The 27741-nt window shown below is 38.9% G+C and overlaps 2 protein-coding genes across 4 annotated transcripts in view; one reads left to right on the top strand and one right to left on the bottom strand.

Moving 5' to 3' along the window:
- ptprz1b (protein tyrosine phosphatase receptor type Z1b) overlaps window positions 1–27741 on the top strand; it is a 51056-nt gene that overhangs the window by 15858 nt on the left and 7457 nt on the right. The window contains exons 2-14 of the mRNA XM_028420452.1: window positions 2357–2425; window positions 20419–20598; window positions 21762–21913; window positions 21992–22087; window positions 22183–22249; window positions 22456–22613; window positions 23185–23335; window positions 24569–24753; window positions 25327–25453; window positions 25535–25587; window positions 25906–26406; window positions 26529–26700; window positions 27068–27295. Of these exons, the coding sequence (XP_028276253.1) occupies window positions 2357–2425; window positions 20419–20598; window positions 21762–21913; window positions 21992–22087; window positions 22183–22249; window positions 22456–22613; window positions 23185–23335; window positions 24569–24753; window positions 25327–25453; window positions 25535–25587; window positions 25906–26406; window positions 26529–26700; window positions 27068–27295 (2139 nt within the window). The remainder of the gene's footprint in view (window positions 1–2356; window positions 2426–20418; window positions 20599–21761; window positions 21914–21991; window positions 22088–22182; window positions 22250–22455; window positions 22614–23184; window positions 23336–24568; window positions 24754–25326; window positions 25454–25534; window positions 25588–25905; window positions 26407–26528; window positions 26701–27067; window positions 27296–27741) is intronic.
- On the bottom strand, window positions 7294–15128 carry LOC114445436 (uncharacterized). 3 transcript variants are annotated; one of them, XM_028420503.1, is made up of 10 exons: window positions 14805–15128; window positions 13303–13593; window positions 13151–13189; window positions 13029–13073; window positions 12755–12933; window positions 12475–12571; window positions 11611–11958; window positions 11252–11402; window positions 10781–10908; window positions 7294–10411 (listed from the first exon to the last, which is right to left on the bottom strand). In XM_028420503.1, exons 1-10 carry the CDS (start codon window positions 14841–14843, stop codon window positions 10070–10072), a joined length of 1659 nt encoding a protein of 552 aa, XP_028276304.1. In that variant the 5' UTR covers window positions 14844–15128; the 3' UTR covers window positions 7294–10069. The 3 variants fall into 3 exon arrangements, with proteins under 3 accessions (XP_028276304.1, XP_028276318.1, XP_028276309.1); XM_028420517.1 differs by lacking the exon at window positions 14805–15128 and adding an exon at window positions 14217–14334; XM_028420508.1 differs by lacking the exon at window positions 14805–15128 and adding an exon at window positions 14013–14201.

Below are 27741 nucleotides of genomic sequence, written 5' to 3'. Positions count from 1 at the left end.
AAAGCCGTACTATTCATGGATTTTTTAACTAGGCAACCTGTAGAAAAATGATTTCTATTTCCAAATGACTCACTGCCTTTACAGACCTTTTTCAGTCTTTAGGTTGTCTGTTTTCTGTTCTTCATCCAGTTAATCACCAGAGAGCTCCACAAGTAGAAAAGAAAGCAATTTTTTTTTACTTTTAAGTATCACTCTCTTATGGGGAAGAAGAACATTAAATCCCCCTGTGGCCTGCATCTATCATTGTGTGTTGAATATTTATCATATATGGGATTTTACAGATAATACAGACAAGGAATTGTGTCTGCATGTCCTCAAAGGTTTTACAAACATATTGCACTAATGCATATGTTAGTGCTATAATGTATTTTCTATCATGTCACTAGATACTTTAACATACAACATATGTAACATAGAATTATTCTTTGTTCATCTGTACCACATCATGGACAAAGTTAATGTGGTGGATATGGTGATAGTTGTCCTTGACCTAAATCTGACTCCACACAGGGCTTTCATCTTCTTAGAGGGCCGGTGTTTATTTTTTTCTACACATTGAAAGATCAAAGAAAAAGAGGGATTGTATTGTTTTAGTCATTTTGTTATTTATTTATTCATGTTGCTTTTTCAGTCGTTCCCCTTCATCCCCTATGATGCGTTTTGATGTAATCTGTATTAGCATGACCCCTCCTTCATCAACAGGCTTGTCAGAAAGTGCCTTTCCAATTTTGACCTCAGTGTTACCTCAAAATCTGCCATCTGTTTGTTTTAACTGATATGTAGTATCACAGTAAAGTTAGCATGTATTTCTGGATGTCTGAAATTTAGTCGTTGATGCCACAGAAGTCTCTAGAACAGTTTCCTAATAAAAGTACTAAAGTATTTGGAATCCACACTTCTCCACAGTGTAGATGGGAACTGATCTATGTGCTTCATGTGAGTTTTTGTGACTCTAAAAAGCTTCAGACGTGGCTGGCTGTGTGTGCCTGTCTACTTTGCACCTGTTTAACTCACTCAATGTCCTCATCATGCTTATAGTGTGAAAAGACAATTAGAAGAATTCAGTGACCATGTAGCATGACATGGTCACTGACCATTGCCTCAGCAGAGCCAAAAACATCATCAAGGTCCCACCCTGGCTCTGATCTGCTTGCCCTGTTACCCACTGGGAGGTGCTACAGGTGCCTCAGGACCAAAACAAACAGATTCAAAAACAGCTTCTTTCCAAAAGAACTCCCCTGAACTCTTACATGCACTGATTTTAATGTACAATACTACATATCCAGGTGGACAATACACAACATGTGCAATATATCTATAATTTCACAAAATATAACATGTGCAATATTTTTTCCATACTTGAATACTGTATATAAACCATGTTTATATTGGGCAGCAGTGGCGCAGCGGTATAGCAGGGTTGTCCCATAACCAGAAGGTTGGTGGTTCAATCTCAACTCCTTCCTAGTCACTGTTGTGTGTCCTTGGGCAAGGCACTTTACCTGCATAGCCTGTACTCACTGGCATATGGCCCTCTTTGCTGGGCTGCCTTAAGCAAGTGACAATAAAAGGCATTCTATTCTATTCTATTCTAAAACAGTGCTGGGAACACAATGTCACAGTGTACACTGACCAGCTTAAAGTTATGAGGAATAGCAGTTGCGATTTTATGGCTTTACATTCGCTTTGTAATGTTGTTGCCTTTAGGCAGCGGACATCACTCTTCTCCTACAAATGAAAATAACTGGAACTTGTTAGCGCAGAAAAATACGTGTATACTGATCATCGCAAAGAGCACTGATGACGCTGGTTAGCAAGAAGAAGGGTCTATAGAGTCATCTGTGTGTGCGTGAGGGCGAGAGAGACAAAAGATAGCGATTGGAGGTCATGAAGCTATTCGTGTACTAAAGCTGTGGCTTCATACATCACTATATCCTGTGTAGTTCCTGAATTAAAATTACTACCATGAAGCTGTGTGCGAGTGTGTATGCATGTGTTGTCTCCTGTACCCCCAAGGCATCTCTTGTTTGGTGATAATGACACTGCTACCCTGTGTGTTTTTATTAGTGTTAGAAAGATAGTTTTGAAAATGTATTACAAGCACACACAAGCCATTTTACCTTAAAAGTATTGCTTAAACTAGAGGTACGCTGGAGATGGGTAAGTGCATTTGTTTGAAATAAAACCTAAAAATGATGACTCACAACAGCATTGCCTATTGTAAATACTGCTGTTTTATCAGAATAGTCTTCAAAATACATAGGTTTCTGTCATAGTGCGGCTTTACCTGTCTCTGTATTTATGTGTTTCTTAAAATGTAGAAATAAGACTTATATTTACTCTCTGTGTCTGATAGTTGTGGCAGCTGAACCACTGGTCCATGGCCTGCGGAAACTCCCTGAAGATATGGACTGGTCGTACTCAGGTTTGTTGATATTCTTTCCTCTTATGATGTTAACACCAGTAATGTAATAAGAGTGGCGCTAACAGATCTGCAGGGATTTTAAGACAAGGTGGCAGGTTGGAAGACGTGTTTTAGTGTCATTTTGATGTGATGTTACACAGTCTGATCTAGTATAAAGAGCAATAAAACATACAGCAATAATGCTCTGTACAAATAGTTTTATGTGATTAATTTACCATGAGCTTAAAAAATCACACAGACACTTCCTCAAACAGACTGCAGTACTAGATAAAAGTCAGTGTGAACAGTCTGCATATCATATGAATTGAAGGAATTATCTGTTAACATTTCCCCTGAGAGGCTTTGATCTGCCACAGACCATATGGTTAGATGACAGCTAACTCAGCACAGAGCCCCTGCTGAGCTAAGCTGGTGTCCAGCAGAAACAAAGAGTGGTTGCAGACAGACAGTAATGGTCCCAGAGGGAGAGAGATTAGCTTCTTACCGGTCAGGGATATTCAGGAGGAGTGGCTGGGCTCAACAAGCCATTGGAGGGCTAAATGCAAAGCTATTCAACTTATTAACCTGCCCCTACACACTGCATGCAGCTGTGACACGTACCGTTTGAAGCTCATCAAACAGTATGATTTATTAAACTGCTGACTCATTAAGTCTAAATCAGAGTAGTAATTGATGGATCCTCCCCCACCTATTCTGCACTTGGCTACATTCTTTATTTGCTCTTTTTTCTAAGTAAATTATGAACTATGTTAATTATAATAACACTATTACAACATTACAACTTATTAATTTAATGACTCGCAGCATCCATTTACAAAAACTGTGAAACCTCATCACGCCAGATTTTAATGAACTTGCATCACAGCAGTGACACAACAGTCACATATAACCACAGAATACATCTGTATGTATATTTTTTATTGTAATTGTGTTGTATTTATATTTGTCAGCAGCATAAATATCAGTAGGTATGCATGTATTTTCATATTGCAGGTTATTTCCTGTTTGTCAAGTGTAATAGGATTTTTGTGTGAGACACTGAATAGTATTGAATGATGAAAAACCTGTCTGCAGTTGGAATGAATTGGATATCCTCATCTTTCTTTCTTTCTTTCTTTCTTTCTTTCTTTTCTTTCTTTCTTTCTTTCTTTCTTTCTTTCTTTCTTCCCCTATTCTACTTGCTGCTTCTCATTTTTGTCTCTGTTGGGTGTTAAAGTTCATCATCACAACTAAAGGATACTCAGTGGCAGTTCATTTAGATTCACTGTAACTGTAGCTAGTGTGCGTATGTGTGTTTGTGTGCAGGTGTGTGTGTGTGTGCATGTGTATGCAATCTTGTTATTCTGACCAGCTCTGTTTCTTGCCTTGTGCTGTGCACTGAGCCGTGAGTAAAAGCATTAACATGTGAAAGAAACACACTTCATTGTGAGGCACTGTGCACAGCTTTTTAGTTAGGTCAGAAGTAGAGGGGGACAAAAAGGGAAATAAAAGAAAGAGGGAGGGGCAGAAGAGTGTTAAAATTAGGCTACGCCATGCAGAATCTCAATACCCCCCATTTCAAAGTGCAGAAAAGCCATGGTTTTTTTCCCACAACATTTAAAACATGTAAACACTTTTATACAAAAGTATTTGACTTGAAATATTGATTTTGTCAATTTTCTTCTGTTTTGTCATCCACTCTCAGCTCGATGTTATAATGTCAAGGATTTAATGCTGATACATCATATTGAATCCATTAGTTTTTACTGTTTAAGGATCCACAATCTCATTACAGAAACCTCTGTAATGAGACAGAAAGTCAAAAGTTTTATTGTTGACGGGGTTAGTATGATTGATCATTTTCGCAGTTAAAATTGATTATTGTCTGATAAAATTTGGCTCCATCTCAATTAGGTTCTTGCCAGCTTCATTCAAAGTATTCACATCAACCATTTAATAACTGTAAATGTATGCAGAACAGAATCCTCCTCCTCCTCCTCCTCTTCCATGTTGTCCTCGTCATTTCTCTCTGCTTTGTCTCCAGGGGGTCCCTGGGATTCTTCTGCCTGGAAGACACCCCTTAGGGCCCCATCTGTTTTGTGTGTTTGTGTGTATGAAAGTGTTTGTGTGTGATCATGCGGTCTGATAACCCTGAGTTTTCTCTGCCAGGCTAATGCAATGGGAAGTCCTTTTTTTAGAAATATTAAAGAGATACTGCACTGCTGTTTTAAAATATCACCATAACAAGCATTTTCTCAAAACAACATCAATATGATTCAAATGCTATGAAATACCATCAAACATCTAGAATTCTATTTAACAGAAACTTTATGATGACTTGGCTATAAGAAAACATGGCAAACATACTATAATTGAATGAAAATGTTGAATTCTTTTGTGTCTATTGCCTTTTTTTGTAACTGTTTATCTGTGTCTTGCCTCTCTTCTCTCTTCTTGATCCAACTAAGTCATGGCCAGAGGCAATGCAGGCTTCAATACTCTCTCAGTGCTTTGTCTGGCTAACACGCACGCACACACCCACACACACACACACCCATACAATTTTTGAATATAAAAATTTCTGCCCTGTCCCCACACATCATAAATGAATCTTTATGTTAGAAGTTAGAAGTAGTGATCTGATTAGAAACAGAGGTGCACTGTGACAGACACAAAATGTCTTCACTTAGAGTCAGATTACACATTCGGTTAAATTGTTCCATCTTCTCCTAGAAACTATCCTCTATGTACCCTGCAGTAGACAGACTGCTGCTCGACATGCAGTACAATCATTAAGACTGGACTGGTAAGGACAGCAGGAATGGTTTCATCCCAGAGGAATTCTAATAATATTCATGTTAGTCACAGTAAGTGTAGTTTTGGCTAGTGCGTGGATTAAAAATCCTACATTTACTGTGAAGAATAAATGCACCAAATATATAGTTTTTTAAGGGGTGTAGTCGAAGTACTATATAGAGAAACGATTTCATAAATACAACCACCTCATTCATTTTTGTGAAACACTGCACTAGCAGTTCTAATTGTAAAGATCATTACCTAAATGCAGAGCACACAGGCAACACATGTTTGGCTTGTTGAATGTTGCTCTTTGTCAGCTGGATATGTAAATAGGCTGGTTGCTGACTCATTGATCTAGCTGTACATGCGGATAATGTCAGTGTTGGGCAGTCTGCAGCCTCTGCTGACCCCTATCAACAACTGAGCAACAAAAAATACTAAGCAGGTTCATAAATAAATTCACTGTTGCTGCTGGATGACTAATTGGGTTATCATAACATTCATTATAATGCTAATCATTTCTGATTGCAAGCATCCCACAATGCCAGTGTGTTGTAGTCATTTGAAAGTCAGATGAGCCTGTCTTCATCCTTGTGTAGGTTTGATTAAAGTCGTTCAAACATATAGCATATTGTGTTATTTGTCACTGGCTGTCTGGTGAAAGACCTTAATCTAAATTGGCAGTGAATATGCATTCCCATGAGCTCTTAAAAAGAGAACACTGGCTTCCTGTTTCTGGGTATTTGAGTGTCTCTCAGCCAGCTCACTGTACGCTTCTTTCTACTTTCATCTCATGCATCTGCTGTCTCTCTTCCCTGTGTACATGCTTGTGTTACCACCCACTATGTTCTCAACTGCTCTCTTAGTCACCAAATACTTTAGGCTGGCTTCTCTTCTGCTCCAGTTGCTGCTTAGTCTGTGTGGCTGCTCCTGGAGCCTTGTGGGAGACATGAGGTAATGATGCAGAGGTGTGTATGTGTATATTTCTGTAGTCACAAACAGGGCCGGAGTAGGTCACTTTTTCAGCCCGGGAGTTTCATTCCCAAACCAACCTGCTTTTTGCAAAAACATGTCTGTTAACTTCACGCATTTGGCAGCCTCTTCCGCCAACGTCTTCCTTTTCTTCAGTCTGGCCTTTTCGGGCTCCACCTGGCCTCTTTTTGCCCTCCATCACCACTGACAGACTTTTTGTGCTATTGCTACTCATGTAACGTTGCTATATTTAATTTTACTTCTCCAGTCAGAAAAGACGACTCGTGGGCCCAGCCAACTTAAACATTTGATGGTAGAAACCATCTAATGTACATACAAGAAAAAGATTAGATAAGTAACAGGTAAGTGTCAGAATTGTTCTTCCCATCTAACAGGCCCAAACTTGAGATTAGCATGAGCCGGCCCATCAGGAATCCTCCCAAATCCCCCACTGCTCTGGGCCTGGTCAGAAATACACACCTCCTCATTTTCTCTTCTTGTTTTTCGTCCTTTCACCACTATCCACCTAGGTTAATGAGTTCATTTGCTGTTGTTTGCTCTTATGACCATGGTGGGAAACAAAGAGCAAAATTTTGCAAACTTTACACAGCAAGGTCATGTGTACCAATCTGGCCAGTTGAATCTGGTTGACAACAGGTTTGGTAAATAAATGCCCTCCTAGATAGGGAAGTAGTAGTAAGTAAACCTCAGGAGATGGAACCAAAGAAGCATAGCTGTTTGTGCCATTTCATTCATTTCAAATAAACTGAGACTGATGGTGTTTAAAATTTACCATGCTTGACACACTGTTTCATGTTCACACGCCTAGACCAAGTTGCAGAGGTCATATTAAGAGCATATGCACTCTCAAAACAGATGTGTTAAAAATAACATATCATGTGTTAAAAATTAACACATCAGCGTGTCTAGTTAAGGACAACACATTTTGTGTTGCTTTTAACATAATCAGTGTGTAAGCACATCTAACACACATTGTGAGTTAAATATGTCAACACAAAGATGTGTTAAAAATAACACAAAGATGTGCTATTTATACAAAATTCGTTTTACTTTCTAATACAGAATTTATATGCTCAAAACCCACTAGAACACTCAAATTTGCATTGAATTCAAGTGACCTTTATTCAAAATAATTCTGTCACTGCAAAAAAACATGAAATATAATTTCATGGCAAACATTAACATACATCAACATTAAACAAACAATGGGATGACCTGTAAATGATCACTGCAGGGACATCAGGTTACACCATCATAAACTGCATGACCACATAACAGGCAGTACCATTAACTATCCTCTCCCAAATTTTGCAAGTAAGTAACTGGCTCAGGTGTGTCACAGGTAAAGCAGTTAACAGTAATGCAAATTTAGACAATCAATTTGTATCTGGGATTAATATATAGTGCATTTCCACTGAAAGATGACAGCAAGTCTAGGGGTCTGATGTCTGCTATATCGTTTACATTTATCATTTCATACTCATCAGTCCGCTCCACCACATATGAAAATAGATGGTCATCAAAATATTTAACAGTTAAAATTTTGAGAAAAATTAGCACCTCTTCCTTTTCACAATTGGGAACCATATGTAAAATCTCTCCAAACAGACGCTCCTCTCTTGCATCACAGTTTAAAGCAAGAACACAACCCATTTTATATGTCTGACCATGCCAACAGATAGAGTGAGCCACATGAATTTTGTTGCAAGTGCCAATATCATACCCATGTTGTTTCAGATTTTCAATTAACAGATTACTTTTTTCCAAAGATCCAACCATCACTGGAAAGCCGCTTGGTACAGTCATTTTTTTCATCAGTGGATCACTAAATTTCCAATTATACATACTTTGAACTTGATTCTTGTAAGCCAAAGTCTTAGAAATATTTATGAAATTACACACAACATGAGCATGCCTTTTCAGGGGACCATGCTTACTCTCAAATCTCATACACCATAACTTTAAAAGTGGGCCAAACTTTATCATCATGCGCCAATAGTGAGTCATAAAATGATGTTTTGGAGTGAGTGGTCTGTCTGGATAAAGAATCTTGAACAAATTATGGTGATCTATAACCAACTGCTTTAAAAAGACAGAAAGTCCAATGCTGACAACTGGAGCAAATACTATGCTACAGATTTCTCTGAGGAGAAGGAACAATTTCCAGTGTTGATCATGTTCATTAACAAAATCTCCAATTAGGAAGGGTAAAAACAGCAAAAGGCACCACATCTGACTGGCTGTTTGTCTTATAGGATTATCTGAGGTTCTCAAATTAAGAATGACACTTGGTTTGTTTTTTTCATTTGCAAAACCGTAATCAAAGCTTACCAATCTGTCATTAAACTGCTCTAATGTGAAAAACTTTTCATTATAGATGAAATGTTTTAACATCAGTTTCACTTCAACCAAGGCAACACCCTCTAAAATGTCATGCATAATGTCAGCACAAGAATTTTCAGTTACATGAAAGTAATTCAGTGAGTTTAAACAGGAATCCTCTTTTATACCTGTTAAAGATGGATTGTTATGCACAACATGTTCTTTATAGTTTTCTTTGTTACGAAATTCCTGGTGATCATCATCAAACACACACTGGGCAGCTTGTTTGTCAGTTAGACAAAAATGGCAAAATCTGTTTGCTGAAAAGCTTTCTAAAAACCCTCCAAGTGAATGGCAGGCAAGATTATCAGCAGTCAAAAGGCAGACAGTACCATGAAGGAGAGAAATCTGACCCTCAATTTCAACTTTTATCCCATCTGTTTCAAGACCTCGAATGTCATCCAACAAAGGTGCTAATATTTTGTGAAAGCCATACAGCTCCCTGTCTATGGAATTGAAAAGTAGACAGAGGTGAATGTTTGCAAGGGAGGAGTTAAATTCCACAGGCAAGTTTCTCAAGCAAAAGTAAACAGCTCCCATTTTATGAACTTTAGTTTTTGACCCCAAGGGATTAGTCGTTTCCAAATCATCGAAATATAGTTGGATTTGTAGGGCATTGGGATACCTGCTGTATAATTTATGACTTGCAAACTGTGTGCCATCACAATAATCATGCATTTTACCATCAACACTTTTGTTCGATTGCTTATAGAGTTTTTGCATCTTTTCACTACCAAAGAGAAACTTTATGGTATCGATAATTGAGATATACTGACAAGTATCTGCAGCCAGTACTTGAGTCAATTTTCCATGCTTTCTTGCTGTGTCACCTCTGTATCCTAAGAACATTTCTTTAGGTTTGACAAGGGAGTGTTTTTCAGAAAAATATTTGCACATTTTATAGGGCGTATCTACCTCTGAAAACATATTTCGTGCATTTTCAAAGTCCTGCATTAAAGATTGGACAGCTTCATCATTTGATATATTGTAGCTATTAATCACAGAGGCAGTTTTCTCCTTTAAAGAGTCCAATGTCTTCTCCAGTAGCTCTTTAGTGCACATAATGCTTTTCTGTACATCAGTTAAGGTGGAATTTGATGAGGAATAGATTTTGGCTACATACGATGCTGCACAGTCACGGTGGTCTGAAACAGGAAGATCCATAGGAGTGTCCAAAACAGTGTCCAAATTAGATTCAGAAGTATCCATAGCATGGGAGCAAGATGGCACAGAAACATCCTCTGACATACATACATCACTGAAACGGCCTTGATCAAAATCTTGTGGGTTAGCAACTGAAATGTGTTCCCTATTGAGATGTCTGGTATACGAATTGAAGTTATGGTATGTTCTTTGACAGTGGTTTTGACTACATACAATTGTATAGTCCTGTCCATCAGAAATTGCATGAACTTGCCTAAGATGTCTGATTAGTGTCCTTACGCTGTTTGAAATTGACTTCTGGCACTTGGGACACGTGTACATGTTAACTTATACCAATGCCTGAAGCTTGGCAATTAACTCCAAAACCTTTGACCTCTTTGCACCTGAGATTGGCATGTCATAAACATGCTCAAAAAAAGAATACACTGACTCAAGTTGGACAGGATAGGCTACGTTGCAAACCCACAACATTTTGAACAGCTTGTCCAGGGCGCATGTCAACCCTTCATCTTGAAGTGGAATGGCGACTTTGTCATTCCTTGCCACAATTATGTACTGAGCTGTTGTACTGGGATGTCCTATACACACAAGCTTGGGCTGGTGGACTCCTGCTGCTCCGGCTGCGGCTTCTAACGATCCTTGTAGAAGGCTGGGGATACTCGTTCCAGTCTGAGAAAACACAAATGTCAAATTTTATTTTAAAAACATAGTAAAGTAGTAGTGTGTAAATAATTATTTATTCTGGCAGGTTCATCAAAAAGTGTTATGTCTTGAAAACTAATATGTAATTAGTAATTTATTCACTTATGTATTTATTTATGAATCCATCCAACCATCAAGCATTTCATGTCACACATTACACCACCAAAGTAGATACTCAGCCAGTTATATTTTGTAATTTATATTCAAATAGTTAAAAGGTTAAGTTGAACTAAAACATGACTGAATCATGTGATGTTACATTTATATTATGTGTGAACGATGATGACAGAAATAGTCATATTGCAGGACCATAGAAGAAAAAGACAGTCTTCCTACCGGTTTCACTTCCAAGATGTAGGACAGGGCTGATTTGACACTGCATTTTGTCCATCCTTTGCTCCTCCCTGATGCAGTCGGAGGTAGATAACGGGTGAGTAACTTTAGGGCTCTGAAACAACGTGACTCTGCAAAGAACAGACAGACATACGGTAATTAGTACTTCCAACTCTGACATAAGCTGTCAATCAAACTGCCATAACAGAATAAACAGTGTCCACAAGGCTGTGCTGGGTGAATTCAGACCCAACAGTCAAAAATAATTACAATTTGTTTTTTGATTTTTTCAATACAGTTCAGCCCCAATGGGGATGTGAATTAAAACACAATTTAATATTGTTTAGTATGGTCATGAAGCCCTAGAATGTGTTTTTTACCGTGTCTGGATAAAAAGACATGGCCTAGTGCCAACCAAACACAAACAATAGATTGACATTGTATCTGTTATACATGGAGGGTACCTGAACTTACCATCAATCTCCTCACCAACTGACGGCTCACTAGGGTCATTTTCATTTTCAAGTGTAGCCACTTTCAGGAGTTTCGGAACAATATGCCCTTCCCATTTCCGGAGGAAGAGGTCTTCCTTGCCCGGAAACATTCTCGCAAACTCTGCATCAATCTGAAGAGTAGCAATTTATACTAGCTTATATTCACAAATACTGATTAACCTTTCCTAGGCTATGGCAACAGATTGTAATTCTTGAACTAAGGTGGTGTTCCCTTCTCATTTTAAAACGAGATAATCATTAAACCATACATAAATGTATTTATGTCTATTTTTTCAGATTCTTAATGTTTATCTACAATACAGTATGCTGAATACTTACCAAATATGGCATGTCTACAAAGCGAGGGTACTCCTGGAGAATCTCTTCTACTGTTGGTGACTGGCTTGAGATCCAGAACCTGCGGTTGTTAAAGGTTTTCTGCATGCCCATTTTGATAGATGTGAGGTTCTCAGGAGATGGTCTGATCCTTTTGGTAGCTGTTATCCAATCCTTGGCGGACTCTTCTTCCCCTTCTGAAATTGCTTGTAATGTTATAGCTACTCCAGAAGCCTCACTGGACTTTCCGCGTTTGCGATAGCGTCTCTGATCTTCATGAAGGTTTCTCCGCAGGTTCCTCAGTTTCAACTCAATGAATCCACAGTGGGACACTGGATCATAAAAGTGCTCCTGGAACACATTTAAGCAAAGGAAATAGTTTTTATAAACGGCATTTTCACCATTTTTATGTGAGTATCATGCTATTGCTTTTATTATGAGCTCATTTCAGACAATGTTTTCTGTACCTATTATATCAATTGACTAATTTATTGATGTTGAACACTACTAAATTTGTTTGTTCAACTTAATTTCTCCACAGCAATTAATAAAGTTAATCTTAATCTTAAAAATGTGCAAAAACATACATTCACAAACATTAATATCTCAAAGTGCATTTCATTTTAACTCACTTGATTTTCAGTGCAACTGAAATATCAAATATCAAGGAAGAAAAAATAAGATGAGGAAAACACAATAAAATTAATACTAATAGCTCTATAATAATAATCTCTATTACCTCAAAAACTGAGATACCTAACCTTAACTTATCTTTAACAATAGATTTATAACAAGTCGTACAGTAAGCTTAACTAAATATTGCTATGCAAAATTGTAATCAACTGAATGACATTTGTTCACACTTACAAATCCTTCATTCGCCTCTTGTATCTTGATCTTTAATGATGGGAAGATTGTTGTTATGCTTTTAGCCAACATCAGTTTGTCAGCATTGGAGGGGTAACTGAAAGCAAAATAGAAGATTTTGAGCCCAGAAAAAAATTTAAAATGCAATAGTGTAATAAAGATTACATCAAATTTTAGTATTATGTTATGAGATAAGATAAGATAATCCTTTATTATGTTTCATTTTGGAGCACATGTACTATAAAAAATGATGGTCTAGATGAATGATCAATCAACTCACAATCCCCGTCGCTCAACCAGATCGCTGACACCTGTTCTCACAAGGAGTTTTCTGGATGCCAGAGAGAGCGTTCCAGATTTTTCATATTCGGCAAGTACACTTGGGGCTTTGTTATTAATTAGCACCACCAGATTGGGTGCATCAAATCTGTGCACGCCATCATTTTCTCCTTGGCATTTCTGTGAAAGCAGATTACAACACACATATTGCATTATACACACCCTCTTCCATATATAATAAAACAACATCTGTAACCAATAGATATTGTAAATACCTCCAGTGGACCACTCTGACAAGCTTCACTAGCACTAGGTTCAGTCTTTAAAAGAAATAAATGTCAATGCTAATTGTGAAGATTGTGTGACTGTAAACACTCATTATCATAATGACACGTACCTCCCATTGACCGCCTGCACCTTCAGTGTGTGGTTGAGCCTTAAAGAGAAGATGATGTTATTAACTGACCTAGAGGGGCCGAGTTTATAAAGAATGTGCACAGGTTCAGGTTGGTTTTGTGCCATTTTTGGAAATAGAGTAACAAAGTGTACCTGATTTTGATTTGCCTCCACACATTCAACTTGGGTCCCTTGTGTTGATAGAAAGATGTGATATCTATCCAAATCCTTCAGTTCCTCCTCATTCATGTCAACATCAATGTATTCCATGAAATCAGTATTATACTTTAACAACCTGTCAAGCACACAGCCAGTTTGCTGGGCTAGGCTTTGATCAATGAGATCCTTGGCACTGTTAACATGGAAAATGTTTTTAGCAACTTCTGTCTTATCTTTAAAAGTGGTTACAAGGACTTTGCTGGGTTGCAGGTTATCCTGTGTGTTCTGGAAGAGGAAGACATAGTTACAATAAGATAATCTGAACTATCAACACAGCATACAGACATAAAAAGAATGATGATGCAACTGGGACACTTTTTTCTATAAAATAAATGTCAGAAACACAAATAAGTATATCAAATTACTTATTTACACAATATTATTACTTGATTTCTTATTGTCACTATATAAATCAATTTTCAGAAGTGTCTAAAATGTCTAAATGTTTTGTCACTGAAATATTTGTGTGGCAAAAGAGCGCTGTTTACTGTGAGCGTCTGAGAGTAATAACTCTCCTGTTCACCCGGAACGTCTTCGACGTAACTTCCGGGTTAGCGTAACAAAACACAGTAACGCTAATAAGCCAAATAAACGTTTCCAGTAAGAAATAAGAGTGTATAATAGGGGTATACAAAACAACGCACATTCCGACTAAGATAACGGTCCGCTATGCCCCATTATTGCATTCAGAGCCGCTTTTCAGACGTGTCGACGATCCAGCTAGTCAGGGGAGCTACTCCTCGTCTTCAGAAGACATCTTTGATACACTATGTCAGAGCACAAAGGCTCTACAATTGGATATTTGAGCCCCTTGTGATATCGCTCGATAGTTTTGATTGGACACTGACCTGCCCATAGAACAGCCCATTTACAACGCACAAGCCTGAAGTGTCCTCTTTTCGAGGAAAAAAACAGAACGCCTCTAGCCATTACCATTCCTGAGATATGAGCGACTTTGTAAGACATGTCTTATACGACATGGTCGACTCCCCCCTCCCCCACACACCACCGCTCTCCCCAACACCGCGGCGGAGAGAGCTCGCGCTAACAGAAGGGAGATAACCAGACCCAATTCAAAAACGAAGCGCCGTTAAAAACACACACCACCACCAGTCCCAATTTAATGTTAGCTATCCCCACCGCGGTGTCGGGATTAATCGTTAATATCCACCAGGTTTCATGCCGTGTTCAAACGAGCGACTATATAAAGTTCAAGTCGAATTTATGTTGTGTAATTTCGTTAATATGGTATAACACCACAACAGAAGTCTGTCTTGTGCTAGCTAGCTTGAAAGCAGTCCTGCTGAACAAAACGTAAACTGTATCATGAATTCCCTTAAAATGCGATTTAGTTGGTGGATTATTTACATTCCAAATTTACCCTGACACATTACAGTTGGATGATATATTAAGTTAATATATTAATGAATACTTACCGATTGGTAGTGGTGCAGACCAAGCGAGGCACCCTCCATCTTCTCTGTGGCGCATAGGCCAAATGATTAAAAAAGGACGCCCCCTTCCCGCCTAAACCTGCTACTGCACGGGTTTACCTGGGCTGAAGCACAGGGGTCTTCTAGATTAACTGTAACTAAAGGTCAAATCAATTTAAAATCCGTCATGTAAAATAACACAGACTGTGTTAAACTGCCCATTATAGTAAGTGTGTTAATAATTTTAGGCTTCTTAACACTTTTTGTGTTGAAATCAACACAAAAAGTGTTAAACATGTGACAACACATTTTTTGTGTTATTTTTTAACACATCCTTTCTGAGAGTGTGGGGACTCTGAGTCATACGCATTTTTTTAAGTTTCTTTTTTAATAATCTGACAGCCCTGATTGTCAGTTAGAGTGTCTGCTGGTGTGTGTGTGACAGTCGGTCATTATAGTAGATCTCACTGAATGAGTGATGTGTAAGACTGTGTGTATGTGTATCATTTATAATAGATTCATTTAGTAGCTTAGATCTTGTCAGCTTCAGACTTACTGTGTCAGTCAGTGTGCGTGCACCCATGAATATATTAATAGACATTCTTATTCTGAATAAAAATCTCACACAAAGGTACAGTTTCTCTGGTATGTGCAGTATAATCAAACAATTGTAACACTACACATCACGTATGGCTGTTCTCATTGTTTCTGCCCAACAAAATTAATGGAAATCTTTAGGAAGGTGACAAAGCCACACATTAAGGATTCTGTAATTGGAGAGTATTTTGCATTATGTTGTAGGAAAGATTAGTAGAAGGAGATTTCTTAGTATGTGAACAATTTTCCCCTGATTGCATTCAAATCACAGTAATAAGGTACTCCACTGACAATAATAAAGATTACAGCTCTGATTAATCAAGGGCAATATCTTTTTTATAATTACAGTAAATAACCAAATTTAATGCTGGGATAATTGGTTTATGAATTATTTAATTTATAAAACATGCCCCAGTCATGATATTTTATTCTAGTTTCGGATTTCATTTTACATTACAGTATGATCTGTCGTATGAGGACCTACTGAGTACCAGTGGTGGGTTTTAGGTGTGATGAGGGTTTCCAGCTAATTAGATCCATGCGTTTTTTTTCTTTCTTTTTGTGTATAATGAAAGCTCAGAAATCTCACTAATGTATCTAAAACCATAACATTGAATTCATAAAATGATGCATAATGAACCTTTAAGAAATACAGGCCTCTCTGAGCATGAAATCAGGTTAAATATTCAAATGCTTCCAGCCAGACAATGCAAATTCAGTGCCACCATGGGTTAAACTGAACCAGCAGCAGTTTTTTGCTTTTAATATTTGATACATATTCAGCTATTTTTGCAAACAGGAGCAGTCTCCCAAAAAGTCAAGGTCTACATTATTCAATGTAACAATCCTGCATGTTTTCTGAACAGTTAGCTCACTCAGCAGTGCAGAACCTTTCCCCAGCTAGTGTGTTTGTACTGTCCAAGGGAGCTTAATTGATGTAAGTATAGGCAGGGAGACAGACAGACAGCATACACACAGTGTCTTTCTCCATATTCTCCCCCCTCTTGTTTATTACACCTCTTGTTCCCATGCCCCTCATCTTCTTTACAGCATGACACTTTCCTTTTACCACCTTCCTGCTCTCTCTGCTTTTGCCTTACGCTCTTTGTCTTCTGCTGAGTCTTTTTTTTGTCTTTGTCCTCTGTGCCCTCTCGTCCTCTCCTGTCTCACCTCTCCTCCCTGCAGAGTCAGGGGTGAGCTGAAATGATTGTGTTGTTGATAAAAGGAGCAGCAGCAGAAGCATCAGGTGTAAATGGTTTCTGTCTCGGTCACTTTAACAGCTGGCTGCTTTTTTAGACTGCAGAAAACAAAGTTTCTTCATGAAGTGTCTGGACATCTTTATTCTTTTGTAGTCTTTTGGGTCACGTTCAGCGTTTAAGCAAATTAACAGATTCTTCTATCTTCAATGTTATTAAGTTATATATTTATTTTTTCTCTTAGTCTAACATTTATGTGGCAAAATCTCATAAAACACAGAGATCCACAGAGAAAGAGAAGGAGAAAATGACAATGTAAAAAAGCCTGAGTGCATTAATGCATTAATAAACCTCCCAGCATTACAAAGTCTACTGTGTGGAGTTGACAACAATAGGCACACTGGCAGCATTAGTGGATTTTTTCCTGTGACCTCAGATATGAAATGTAATTTCCATATTTAATCATCAGAATTTTACTTACTAGACTGAATGTGAGACAGTTTGCAATTGTGTGTTTTATGGATTTAAATGAGGACTGCTATCTTCATTTAAGTCTAGCTTTGGGGGAATTTGTTTCCTTTCTCCAACCTGTCAGCTACTTGTTGCCATGGTAGCGTTATGTCAGAAGAGTAACTCTGTGTGTGCGTTTGTTTTTGTGCATGTTTTATGATGCTGACAGATGAAGCTGGAGAGGTGAGATGTGGTTATCGACACACTGAGAGCCCCCCGACATCTATTCCGCACAAACTCATGCACCTGCTGAATCATTTATACTTCGAGACCAGATCAATAATACACATGTGATTAAATGTAACACCGTGGTGCACTTGGAGACAAAATACTGATTTGATCTCTATGCTTAATGCATATTTTGTCAGTGCTTAATGTTGGATTTGATATTACAATGGAAGATACTGTATTAAACCAGAAACACTGTAAGAGTTACTACAAAGGTTAACTGAGACAGTACTGTAATATATTATGTAATTTGGGTGAACTGATTTTTTAAATGTGAAGGCAAAAGCTGTCTAAAAATAACAATTTACTAATCTGCTTTTGCTTCTATGGATTTTTAAGCTGCCAGTTGCTTAACTTTGCATGAAAATTAAAATTGGGGGAGACAGCTTGCTTAGCTTCAGTCTTCAAAATTTGGCTCAAACTCCCTTTACATTAAAATACACTAACAAACACATTTCTTGTTGTTTAATGTAGCTCTACAATTTTAAAATTTGAATTGCTGTGTTACATACTGTAAGTTAGCACTTATTATGGAGAGCAGACTGCCTCATTCATTGATCAACACACACACACGCGACTGTGGACCAGTTTATAAGCCGTCACTTTTCACAGCCATGAAGTGTTCTTTCTTTGGCGGACTTCAACATGCTGCTAATGACGGGAAGCAGCAGGAAATACAGGAGTGCTTGTGTGTAAACTGACTGCCTGTCTGTCTGTAGTAGCACATTTCTTCTTCTTATTCACTGTATAATAAGAATATTTCACTGCTACTCTGGTCCACTGTGGGTCTCATAATCCTTCATACATTACATGTTTTATGTTGCTATGTGACCAGTGTCTCTTGGTAGGGTTTCTGAGTGATTGAAACATTCTTTGGATCATAAACCACAAGGTAGTTGCTTACTATTAACTGATTCCCTTTTTTTCATTTTTCATTTAAATTCCACATTCACAAACAGCAGACTGAAAGTCTGAGTGACAATTCATCTATGTGCAGAAGACACAGAATTAGAAGGGACTGCCTCTCTATACACATTGCACATTTGAATATGTCTGTATAGTTGTAGCATGGGTGAATGATGTCACATTAGAAGATGAAACTGATTTAGCTGAACTTGGGTTAAACAAGGACCCCCCTCCCCTCTCTCTCCCTCTCTTTCTCTCTCTCTCTCACACACGCACACACACTCACACAAAATTAAGAATATAAAGGCAATACCTGTTAAGTCATGTGTAACCAGTAACAGTTAAACCATCTGCTCTGACCTCATTGAACTCATTGTCTTTATTGTACACAGCACTGTACGACCCACAAACACACATACACATTTAATTAACACATTAATTTCCCCTCGACATGCTAATAATGACAACCTGTTTTGCTATGTATGATACTTTGTTTTTGTGTTTTCTTTATTTTCCAGATATCAGACATGATCCATGCTACATACATACATACATACATAGAGTAAAGCTTTTTTGTCTATTCATACATTATAGTATTATTTTTTGTTTTTCAGTGTTCTCTTCTGAGTCTTACAGACAAAATATTCTGTGAATATGCCTGGAGGGATCATACTGAGTGTTGTGGATGCACAGCAAATTAGCACATTCAGTCATGCAAAGACAAGAACTGTGCCAAATTAGATACAGCAGTTCAGTGCCTGTAACCTGCACCTGTGAGTTAATATTTTACGCACACATGCTCACATAAAAGTGAAGTTTCTGCACGTATGCAGAAATAAATGAAGGCACAGCAGTCGAAGCAGGAAGGCATCGTCTCAGTGGATGTAAATGCAGATTATGTGACATGCAATCATAAATAAATTCACACACACATAAACTCATATTTTTGAACTTAAATTTCAGATTCACATACTCATAAATAAACAATACTGACAGATATTTTGAGCTTGTGATATTAGGCAGAACATTCTTACTAAATGAATGTTTTAAGTCCTACAAAACAAGCACTACGCTTTTGGTTTTCCTTTTATGATCCTTTGATTTTTTTTTATGTTGCATGCTTGGCTACAAATTGTGTTTGCTCTGATGTTGTTCTTTTGTACATTATTCATATGAAAAGCAAAGCCTTGTTAAAAGACAGAACCCACATCAGCAAGTTTAAGCATGCTGCACAGTTCATAAACAGATTTCCACACACAGGACATCAATACAGTATGTACTGGCAGATTGTAAAACATGCACTCATGCATCACCAATGCACGCACACACAATCGCATAAATTGTGACCTAAGGCCAGCCGGTCTTGTTTGACCTACAGTTTGACCATCTGCCCTTGTTTAGAGCAAGTCGAGCAACTCATTCAACTGATGGCTTACTGTTTGCAAACAGTAAATTACAATTCAATCATGAGAGACTCAGCGAACTGAATGAGAAATATTTATTAAGTACAAAGTTTGAATGTGCATTGGCGTCCTAGACCCCGTTGTGAAGACCACATTGGAAAAGGGGGAAAACACAAGAGGAGAGGCCGCTGAATCAGAAGATCCCCCCAGGGTCTAGACCTGGTGGTGGTGGAGAGCTGGAGGGCAGGAGATAGGAGGCCTGAACTGACGTGGATCTGGTGGTGCTTGGGGTGGAGGAGGGTTGCCGGGTTCGATCAGAAAAAAGCTGGAGAGGAGATGGAGACTTTTAAATTTCATGCTAAGCTGTGATTGGTCAGGAGAGGGATGGAAAGCCACAGCTGATTGGTGTGGGAAGTGCTTTCTATTAAGCACCTGACTAAGAGAGCGGAAGAGAGGGGGAGCAGAGGAGTGAGGGATAGAAGGAGAGAGATTAGGAAGCGGATAGAGATAAATGGTGAATGATGGGAAACAGTCTTCCCGATTGAACTTACACTAAGAGCTACATTTGTATTGCATTGTACTGGTACATTAAAGGTGCTATGTTAAGCACAAAAATGTCCATATTTTATGCACACATTAGAGGACAGGGACAGACATGGATGTACTGTAAATTTCCACTTTTCTGGTTGGCAGAGCTATGGAGCCACATGAGGTAATTTTTGAAAGTAGGACAGCTACATTTTCTCATCAACCCTAAAACCTTCTGTCAACATACAGGAACCCTGAACCAGCGTAAGTGGGGTAAGAAGTATCCATCCTGTAACAGTGCCAGACAGTCTCCTGTGGACATCGACGAGATGTTTACTCAGGTCAGGCTGCAGTACCAAAACCTGCAGCTAGAGGGCTTTAACAAGCTGATAGCGGAGTCTACAACCATCCACAACAATGGAAAGACAGGTAAGTTGTTATCTTCTATTATAACCATCATAACCATTAATGCATGAAAAAATAACCTAAATTCTAAGTATGATGATGTCAACTGCAAACTTGGCTCTTTTACATTATTCAATTTAAACTGAAGCCATGTTTAGACTGACACTGTGCAGGAAATCAAACTATAAGCAAGTTTACTTTGTTCTTTTTAGCAGCAAGCACGAAGATACAGTATGTGGTAGATTCAATCTATGGAAATGATTTTGACATTATTCTGGCACTGTGAGGGACAACATCTTAATCCCTGGCTGTGAAAAGAAGCTTAACTTTCCAGATGCATGGAAAAAATGATTCACAACTCACACAAGGTTAATGAAGGAGAAAGCAGCAAGGATTTGAAGGCAAAAGGCTCCAAAAAGAAAGAAAGAAAAAAAGAGACTAAGTAATTGCGGGAGTAGCAACCAGACGTACAGCAGCAGAGACACAGATCATGTGAAGAGAAAGAGCAAGAGAGAGAGGTGATCGATGCCAAGAGGCATAGATGAAACCTAGCAACAGAAGAGAGACAACAAAAAAGCAAGTGGAGAACGTGTACATAGGGAAGAAAGAAGTAGGGAAGAGACGATGTATAGAGGGAATGAGAGGAAAGGCATCGTAAGGGGTGATTTCTGGCCTGATAAACAAACAAAAGCTGCTATGATTGCAGTCTTTCTAGTACTTTCTGGGCTATGGGCTTGGATGTCTGTGACCTCATATCTGGTTATGGTCTTGTGCAATGTTTTTTGGGTCTTATAAGTAGGACAGAAATGTTGATATATATAAAAGACCTCAGTGGAAGAGGTAACACTTTCCCTTGATGAACTGGTGGAGACTAAAACAGAGCTAAAAGGGGAGTAAATATTGATCTTACATTGATCAGGTAGCTCAAAATGATGGCTGATAATAATCTGAAGTCACTCGTAACTGCTTTGTAATATGTTGACATTTGGGCTGAGATGACAAATGTCGTGTTAGAATACACTGCGGATGAATCTGATCTATATTAACTTTTTTTAGCTGTTGTAGCTTGGTCAATGCAGAATCCTCAGTAACCCTGCAATAGAAAAAAAGGATTCTCCTCAGTCCTTTCACTCCAGTAAAACTCATCATTTGCTGAGGCTTAACTTCTGTGATTGTATGCGCTTTAGTGGCCATTGATGTGGATGGGGACTTTTTTGTGAGCGGAGGAGGGCTGAGCTCCAGGTTTCGTGTTGGTAGAATCACTTTCCACTGGGGACGCTGCAACACAACGTCAGATGGGTCTGAGCACAGCCTGAATGGGATGAAATACCCTCTGGAGGTAAAGGCGAGGACACACAGCCTTTGTTTTGTCTAAACAAGTACCTGCATGAAGATAACCTGTGTTTTTCTGGTCCAGATGCAGATCTACTGTTTTGATCCTGATGACTTCCAAAGTCTGGATGAGGCCATTAATGAAGGAGGAAGGATCGCTGCCATGGCTGTCTTATTTGAAGTGTGTATATTAGCCTAAGGATTTAAATCACTTTGTTCCTACTTTAGTAACAGACAGTATTATTGGTGGTCTGTTGGTTGTGCTGTTGTCTGCAGATTAGCCTGGATGAAAATGACAACTTCATTCCTGTTCTAGAGGCCATCAACACTGTCAGCAGGTTTGGTAAGTGACTGCAAGAGAACTGTAATGTAGCTTGGTAAAAATAAATGTGTAGTGAGACACACGTACATGTAAATGAACCATTATTGCACAAAACATTATAAATTTGTCTCCTAAATGCTAAAAATGTACTAATTTACTCATCACTTGTGTAACTTTTGATGTGGTTATGCAGTTTAGACAAGATTTGTTATTTGTTATTATTCCAGGTAAGAGTGGTTCTGTGGAACCTTTCACCCTGAGGTCCTTGCTGCCTAACAACACAGATAAATATTTCATCTACAATGGTTCCCTGACCACACCTCCCTGTTCTGAAATGGTGGAATGGATTGTCTTTAAAAGCACTGTTGCCATATCGGAAACACAGGTAAGTCAGTTTTATCTCACACACACACACACACACACACACACAAACACACACACACACACATTGTTGCACCTGTAGTTGTGTCTGGTGGTGGTACTGTATGTGGGTTGTGTCAGGGCAGCTGTATTTAACATCTGTGCACATTAAAAACACAGTTCAAGTGGCTGAGAACTTCCAGAACAGGTTTTTGTTGTAGTAGGGTCTAGTGGTGCAACACAGCACTGCACTGATTCCAGACTGAAGACGTCTAAGAAGGAATGGTGCCTGTGGATGAAATCAACTCTATAATAATCATCAGTTTTCTGACAGAGGGAATGATGTTCTTCCAGTGTCTGAGTGTATGTTACACATGGATATTAGTGCGTGTGTGGTTGTTTTTGCCTGATAGAAATGGAGTGACAAGGAATGACACAGGCACATTTGAGCTATCCAAAAATAGAGCAATGCTGTCTCTAGGTTTTGCACCACCACAAGGCTATTAAAACTCACAAGCAAGAGTTTGGAGTTTGTCTTGGCAAAATCTCAGAGAAGACATGTCTTTGTTGTCTGCCTGTCTGTCTGTCTGTCTCAGCTGGAAATGTTCTGTGAGGTGATGACCATGGAGCAGGCCGGATACGTGATGCTGACAGACTACCTGCAGAACAACTTCAGGGCGCAGCAGCAGCAGTTCATGGGACAGGTGTTTGCCTCATACACCGGAGTCGAGGATGTGCTCACACCCAGTATGTCACTCAAAGAAAATGTTTTCTGCCTATTTGGTGATTTTATTTTTAATTTACGCAGATGAATTCTCTTTAATTTTCTCATTTCTTATTACATTGGGAGCATAGAGATTTGGGACATGGGTAGAGAAAAGGGTAAGGCCCCTCACCATCAGTACTGCATGTGCCCACCACAATTTTACCAGATTTCCAATGACATTGTTGTGTCTAAAGACACACAGGCATTAAAACATATTCTAAACTTTTATCCAATGCTGCATATTAATGTTTTTGTCTTCTCATTCATGGTTCTCTGCCTGAAAATTGAACAGAAGTAAATTGAACAAAGGATTTACATGAAATGAACAAAAACGGCTCCCATGCCAGGATTTTAGATACTACACACTATACACAGCATAAAAATGTACATTTCACTGAGGGATGATTTACTTCTACAAATTACAGTCCTTGGAGATTAACTTTCGTGTACTATCATGTGCTCAGAGCGATTTTAGATACTAAACAGCTCAGAGAGTGAGATTGGACTGGCAAAGGTTTCAGCACAGGCTGTGAAAACTGGTATTGATCATCAGTGCTATTCCCTCCCTGCAGACACAGCATGGTATGATTTTGTTCTATAAAAAATTCATGCTTATTAGCCCTTAAAGACTTCAACCCAGAGTCTCTAAAGCTTTTCACCAATCTAATTTATCACAAATTTAGGAGAGCATGGTGGAGAAAATTGAATTTCACCTCAGGTATCAATATAAATATTATGTAATTAATCCTATTTTTTTGCATGACTGAAGATATTGCACACTTTCTACTTCCACTTTAGCAGTAATGCTGTCCTCCAAGGTCAGCCTTATCGGTATCATCAAAAGATGTATTTCACAAGGCTCTCCATTTTCATAAAGTCGACCCTGAAGTAAAGTGGGTCTTTTGGGTTGCCAGGGAGCTCGACTTTGTAGTTCTGTGGCCCTGCTCGTCTCGGTGCAGGCAATTTATTTTGCAGCTCTTTTTGAAATTGAAATAAACTATTTAGAAATTCAGAAAAGGGTCTTTTTTGTTAAATTCATGCACCCATACACACATATACACAACCCACTTACCTTTGAACTGGAATTTTATAAAATGGAATTACAATCATCCCCAAAAAAACTTAAAACTTATGGTGCCCTGTTTCAGTCTGTTTTTGCTGGTGACCTTTCTTGCATCATTGAAATATTTATTAATTCATCATTGTGTCTACAGCCTGCAGCTCAGGGCCCGAAAATGTTCAGGCAGACGCCCAGAATGACACCACCATCGTGGTGATGTGGGAGCGTCCCCGCGTGGTTTATGACACAGCCATTGATTGGTACACCGTCACCTACCAGAGACTGCAGGGCCGAGACCAGATCAGACAGGAATACAGGACAGATGGAGACCAGGATGTGGTAGGAAAGATCTATTCATATCCCCAGTGAACTCTGTTTTAACTGGATGTATTTTCAGTTCATGTTTTACATCATCTACTGTACAGGTAGATTTTTCTCATGAGTTTGAAAAAAATCACAATTTCTGCTGCAACTTATATTCTGTCGAAACTGTGTCCATCTATCCTTTTCTCATCCTCAATCTGTCATGCTCATCGCCATGAGGGCTGTTAAAATCTTAATTAACCAAAGTGGCTAAATGATTAATGGTCGATGACGATCAATGATGGCCTTTCAACAGGTCACTAACACTAAACAAACCTTATTGTGACTAGCTTTACTCGTGTACTCAGAATTGTCAATATTCAGATAATCTATCCCAACACAAATGAACGACAGTGTACACTTTGTTGGGATAATTTGTGTTTATAAATTCTTAGACTCCTACTAAATGTTAACATCCCAGAGACATCATATATCAGCTTTCAGCATTGTCAGTACTTATTACACAGTATAATTGAAATGAAAACTGTATTCTCAATGAACACAAGGAACTATGACCCTTGAATTTAAACTGTTTATGTGACTCTGCAGGGAGCCATCATTTCCAGCCTGCTGGCCAACAGCAGCTATGTGCTTCAGGTGGTGGCTGTTTGCACCAATGGGCTCAGAGGACGTTGGAGTGACCAGATTATCGTAGATATGCCGTTAGAGGACACTGGTACAAACACAAATGAAACAAAATAAGCGCACACTGTATAGTTCACTTCAGCCAACAATTATTTTTTCTGTACTCTCATAGAAAGAGATTCTGACTCGGACTCTATCACAAAGGATTTTGAGGAAAACAAAGAGGTAAGGCACTGTGTATTACCTGAACTCGTGCTGTAATTGTGCTGAATTTTGCACTGTTATTTCACAGTGCTGACATTCATTCATTCTGTATTCAGCCCTTTCTGTGAAGCTAATTATATACAAATGAGTGTAATTTTATTGGTAGAGCCTTGTCATTCAGTGTTTAGAGAGCAGTATGAAAGGTGAGGAAGGCCTTTATCAGGGACGTGTTGCCATCAGATTACAAAAGAAACTGTAATGCTACCTCTTCCTCACTGATTTTAATAAGAAGATGAAAGCATGAAAAGCACCACACATTTGCTTTTATTCTTTATTTAGGTCTCTTTTATATCCAAATGGGAGAAGCCAGAAGACCAGAATCAGGTAGATTTAGCTCCAGAGGACCACAGCCCAGTGGAGGAGGTCCCAGTGGAACAGACAAAAGTTTACCAGAACCAACCAACACACCACCAGAATCAGCCTGTAGACCAAACTCAAGTGACTCAGAACCCCTCAGTCCAAGTCAGTACTCATCCCACTCCAAAGACTCCCTCTGACTCTGTAGTTCTACAAAAGACCCGACTGAACCAGAAGGTGCACAAGAAACCAGACTGGAACAGATCTAATCCTGATGAAATAGATAAAAACCGGATTGAGGGGGATCTGGATGATCCAACACAGAGGCCCTACACAAATGCAGGATTTGACCGCAATGGTGCAATCTGGGTAACTGAGATAACTGAGCAACCAGGCTTCCTGTTTCCTGTTGCTCGAACAACCTCTATGCCAGCAGTGCGGCGGCAAATCACAGAGGAGGCATCATTGTCAGTGTTAGCACAGGTATGTCGTGTTTTTATTCATTATTGAATGATCAAACAAAGTGCTGCTTGCTGTGGATCCTAAATACCTACTCTGTCTAATGTTTGGTCACGTGTGTTTTGTCCACTATGTTTGACTTGCAGTCAAAGTCTGTTGATTCACCAGACCAAGCTGGTGAAAATGGCCTCCCTTCTTCCCAGTTGGACCCGTTCACTCACATCCAAGTCACAGATATTTTCTATGAAGACACAGTCAAAAGCTCTCCACTGGAAACCATCAACCCTCCTACAACAGCATCTGCGGCTGTGGTGCCAGGTCTGATTTGAAAAGCTATTTCTGTTTTTGACCGTCTTTTTTTTCTTTTCTTTTTCCTTTTTTTGCATAAGCATCTTGGATTGCTACTGCTGTTACATCTTTTATTGCAGTGCCAGGGAGAAATTTCATCATTTTAATAGGTAACAGCAGAGGATTTTTATCCTGCTGGACACTTGCAAGACTTGAAGACGGACTCCATGAATTTCAAATTTAAGCTGAAACCTGTGCTCTCTAGATTTAACATATGCATTTTAAACATTTAAGTTACATCTGAAGTTGTAATTATTGTGAGAATTGGTTTTGTTTTCTTCATTTGTATAATTATATGACATGTTACATCATATCTTTTTGCATGTTTTGTCTGCAGGTACTAATAAAGTGGTCAAAGACCCCCTGTTGCCCTTTGAAGACAGCATTGCCCCTGTCAACAAACCTCCACCAAAAACCCTTTCAGTTTCCTACACCCCCTCCTCAATCTGGATCACAGAAAAGACGGCGACTCCCAGCAACACGCTTGCAGATTCGGTCTACAAATCCATCACCACCTCCTCACTCCTCAAAGTGTTGATGCACACCACGCAGCCTATGTTTAATGGTAAGATGAGCAAAAAATAAAAATCACTTCCTGTTAAAAGCAGCTGTGAATTTTCTCCATGAGGAATTTAAATGAGCAGCAGAGTAGTATAAATACATGTTCTTCCATGGTGGGCAGACAGCTGGACTTAATTGCGGTGAATGTGTTTGCCTCTCTCCTTCAATGGCCTACTGCTGTGAGGCTAATCACCGCTGTGCTCTGTGATCAGGGTGGCACTTTGTACAGTGGAATAATGTGAATAAGTTTGGTGCTGGTGATGGTGGTAGTAATGGCCATTTAGAATCAGGTGGTGGTGATGATGATTAGAGTGATAATCAGTGGCTTCTTTGAAATTAAATGTGCTTCTTCCACAAATCTGTCAGCATGTAACTTGACAAGGTCAAACATTACCTGGTTTAATATAATCTACTTGAATCCACTCATGCTCTGTCATTAGTATCTACTTT

Source organism: Parambassis ranga, chromosome 2 (assembly GCF_900634625.1).
Source record: "Parambassis ranga chromosome 2, fParRan2.1, whole genome shotgun sequence".
NCBI lineage: Eukaryota > Metazoa > Chordata > Actinopteri > Ambassidae > Parambassis > Parambassis ranga.
This window is presented reverse-complemented; position numbering and strand designations above follow the sequence as displayed.

Excerpts from the sequence above, each read along its gene's own strand:
- LOC114445436 (XM_028420503.1), bottom strand. The coding sequence starts at position 14,843 with ATGGAGGGTGCCTCGCTTGGTCTGCACCACTACCAATCG. Across the intron at positions 13,594-14,804 it reads GTCTGCACCACTACCAATCG|AACACACAGGATAACCTGCA; the intron begins GTAAGTATTCAT and ends TTCCTCTTCCAG. Across the intron at positions 11,959-12,474 it reads AAGAGGCGAATGAAGGATTT|GAGCACTTTTATGATCCAGT; the intron begins GTAAGTGTGAAC and ends AATGTGTTCCAG.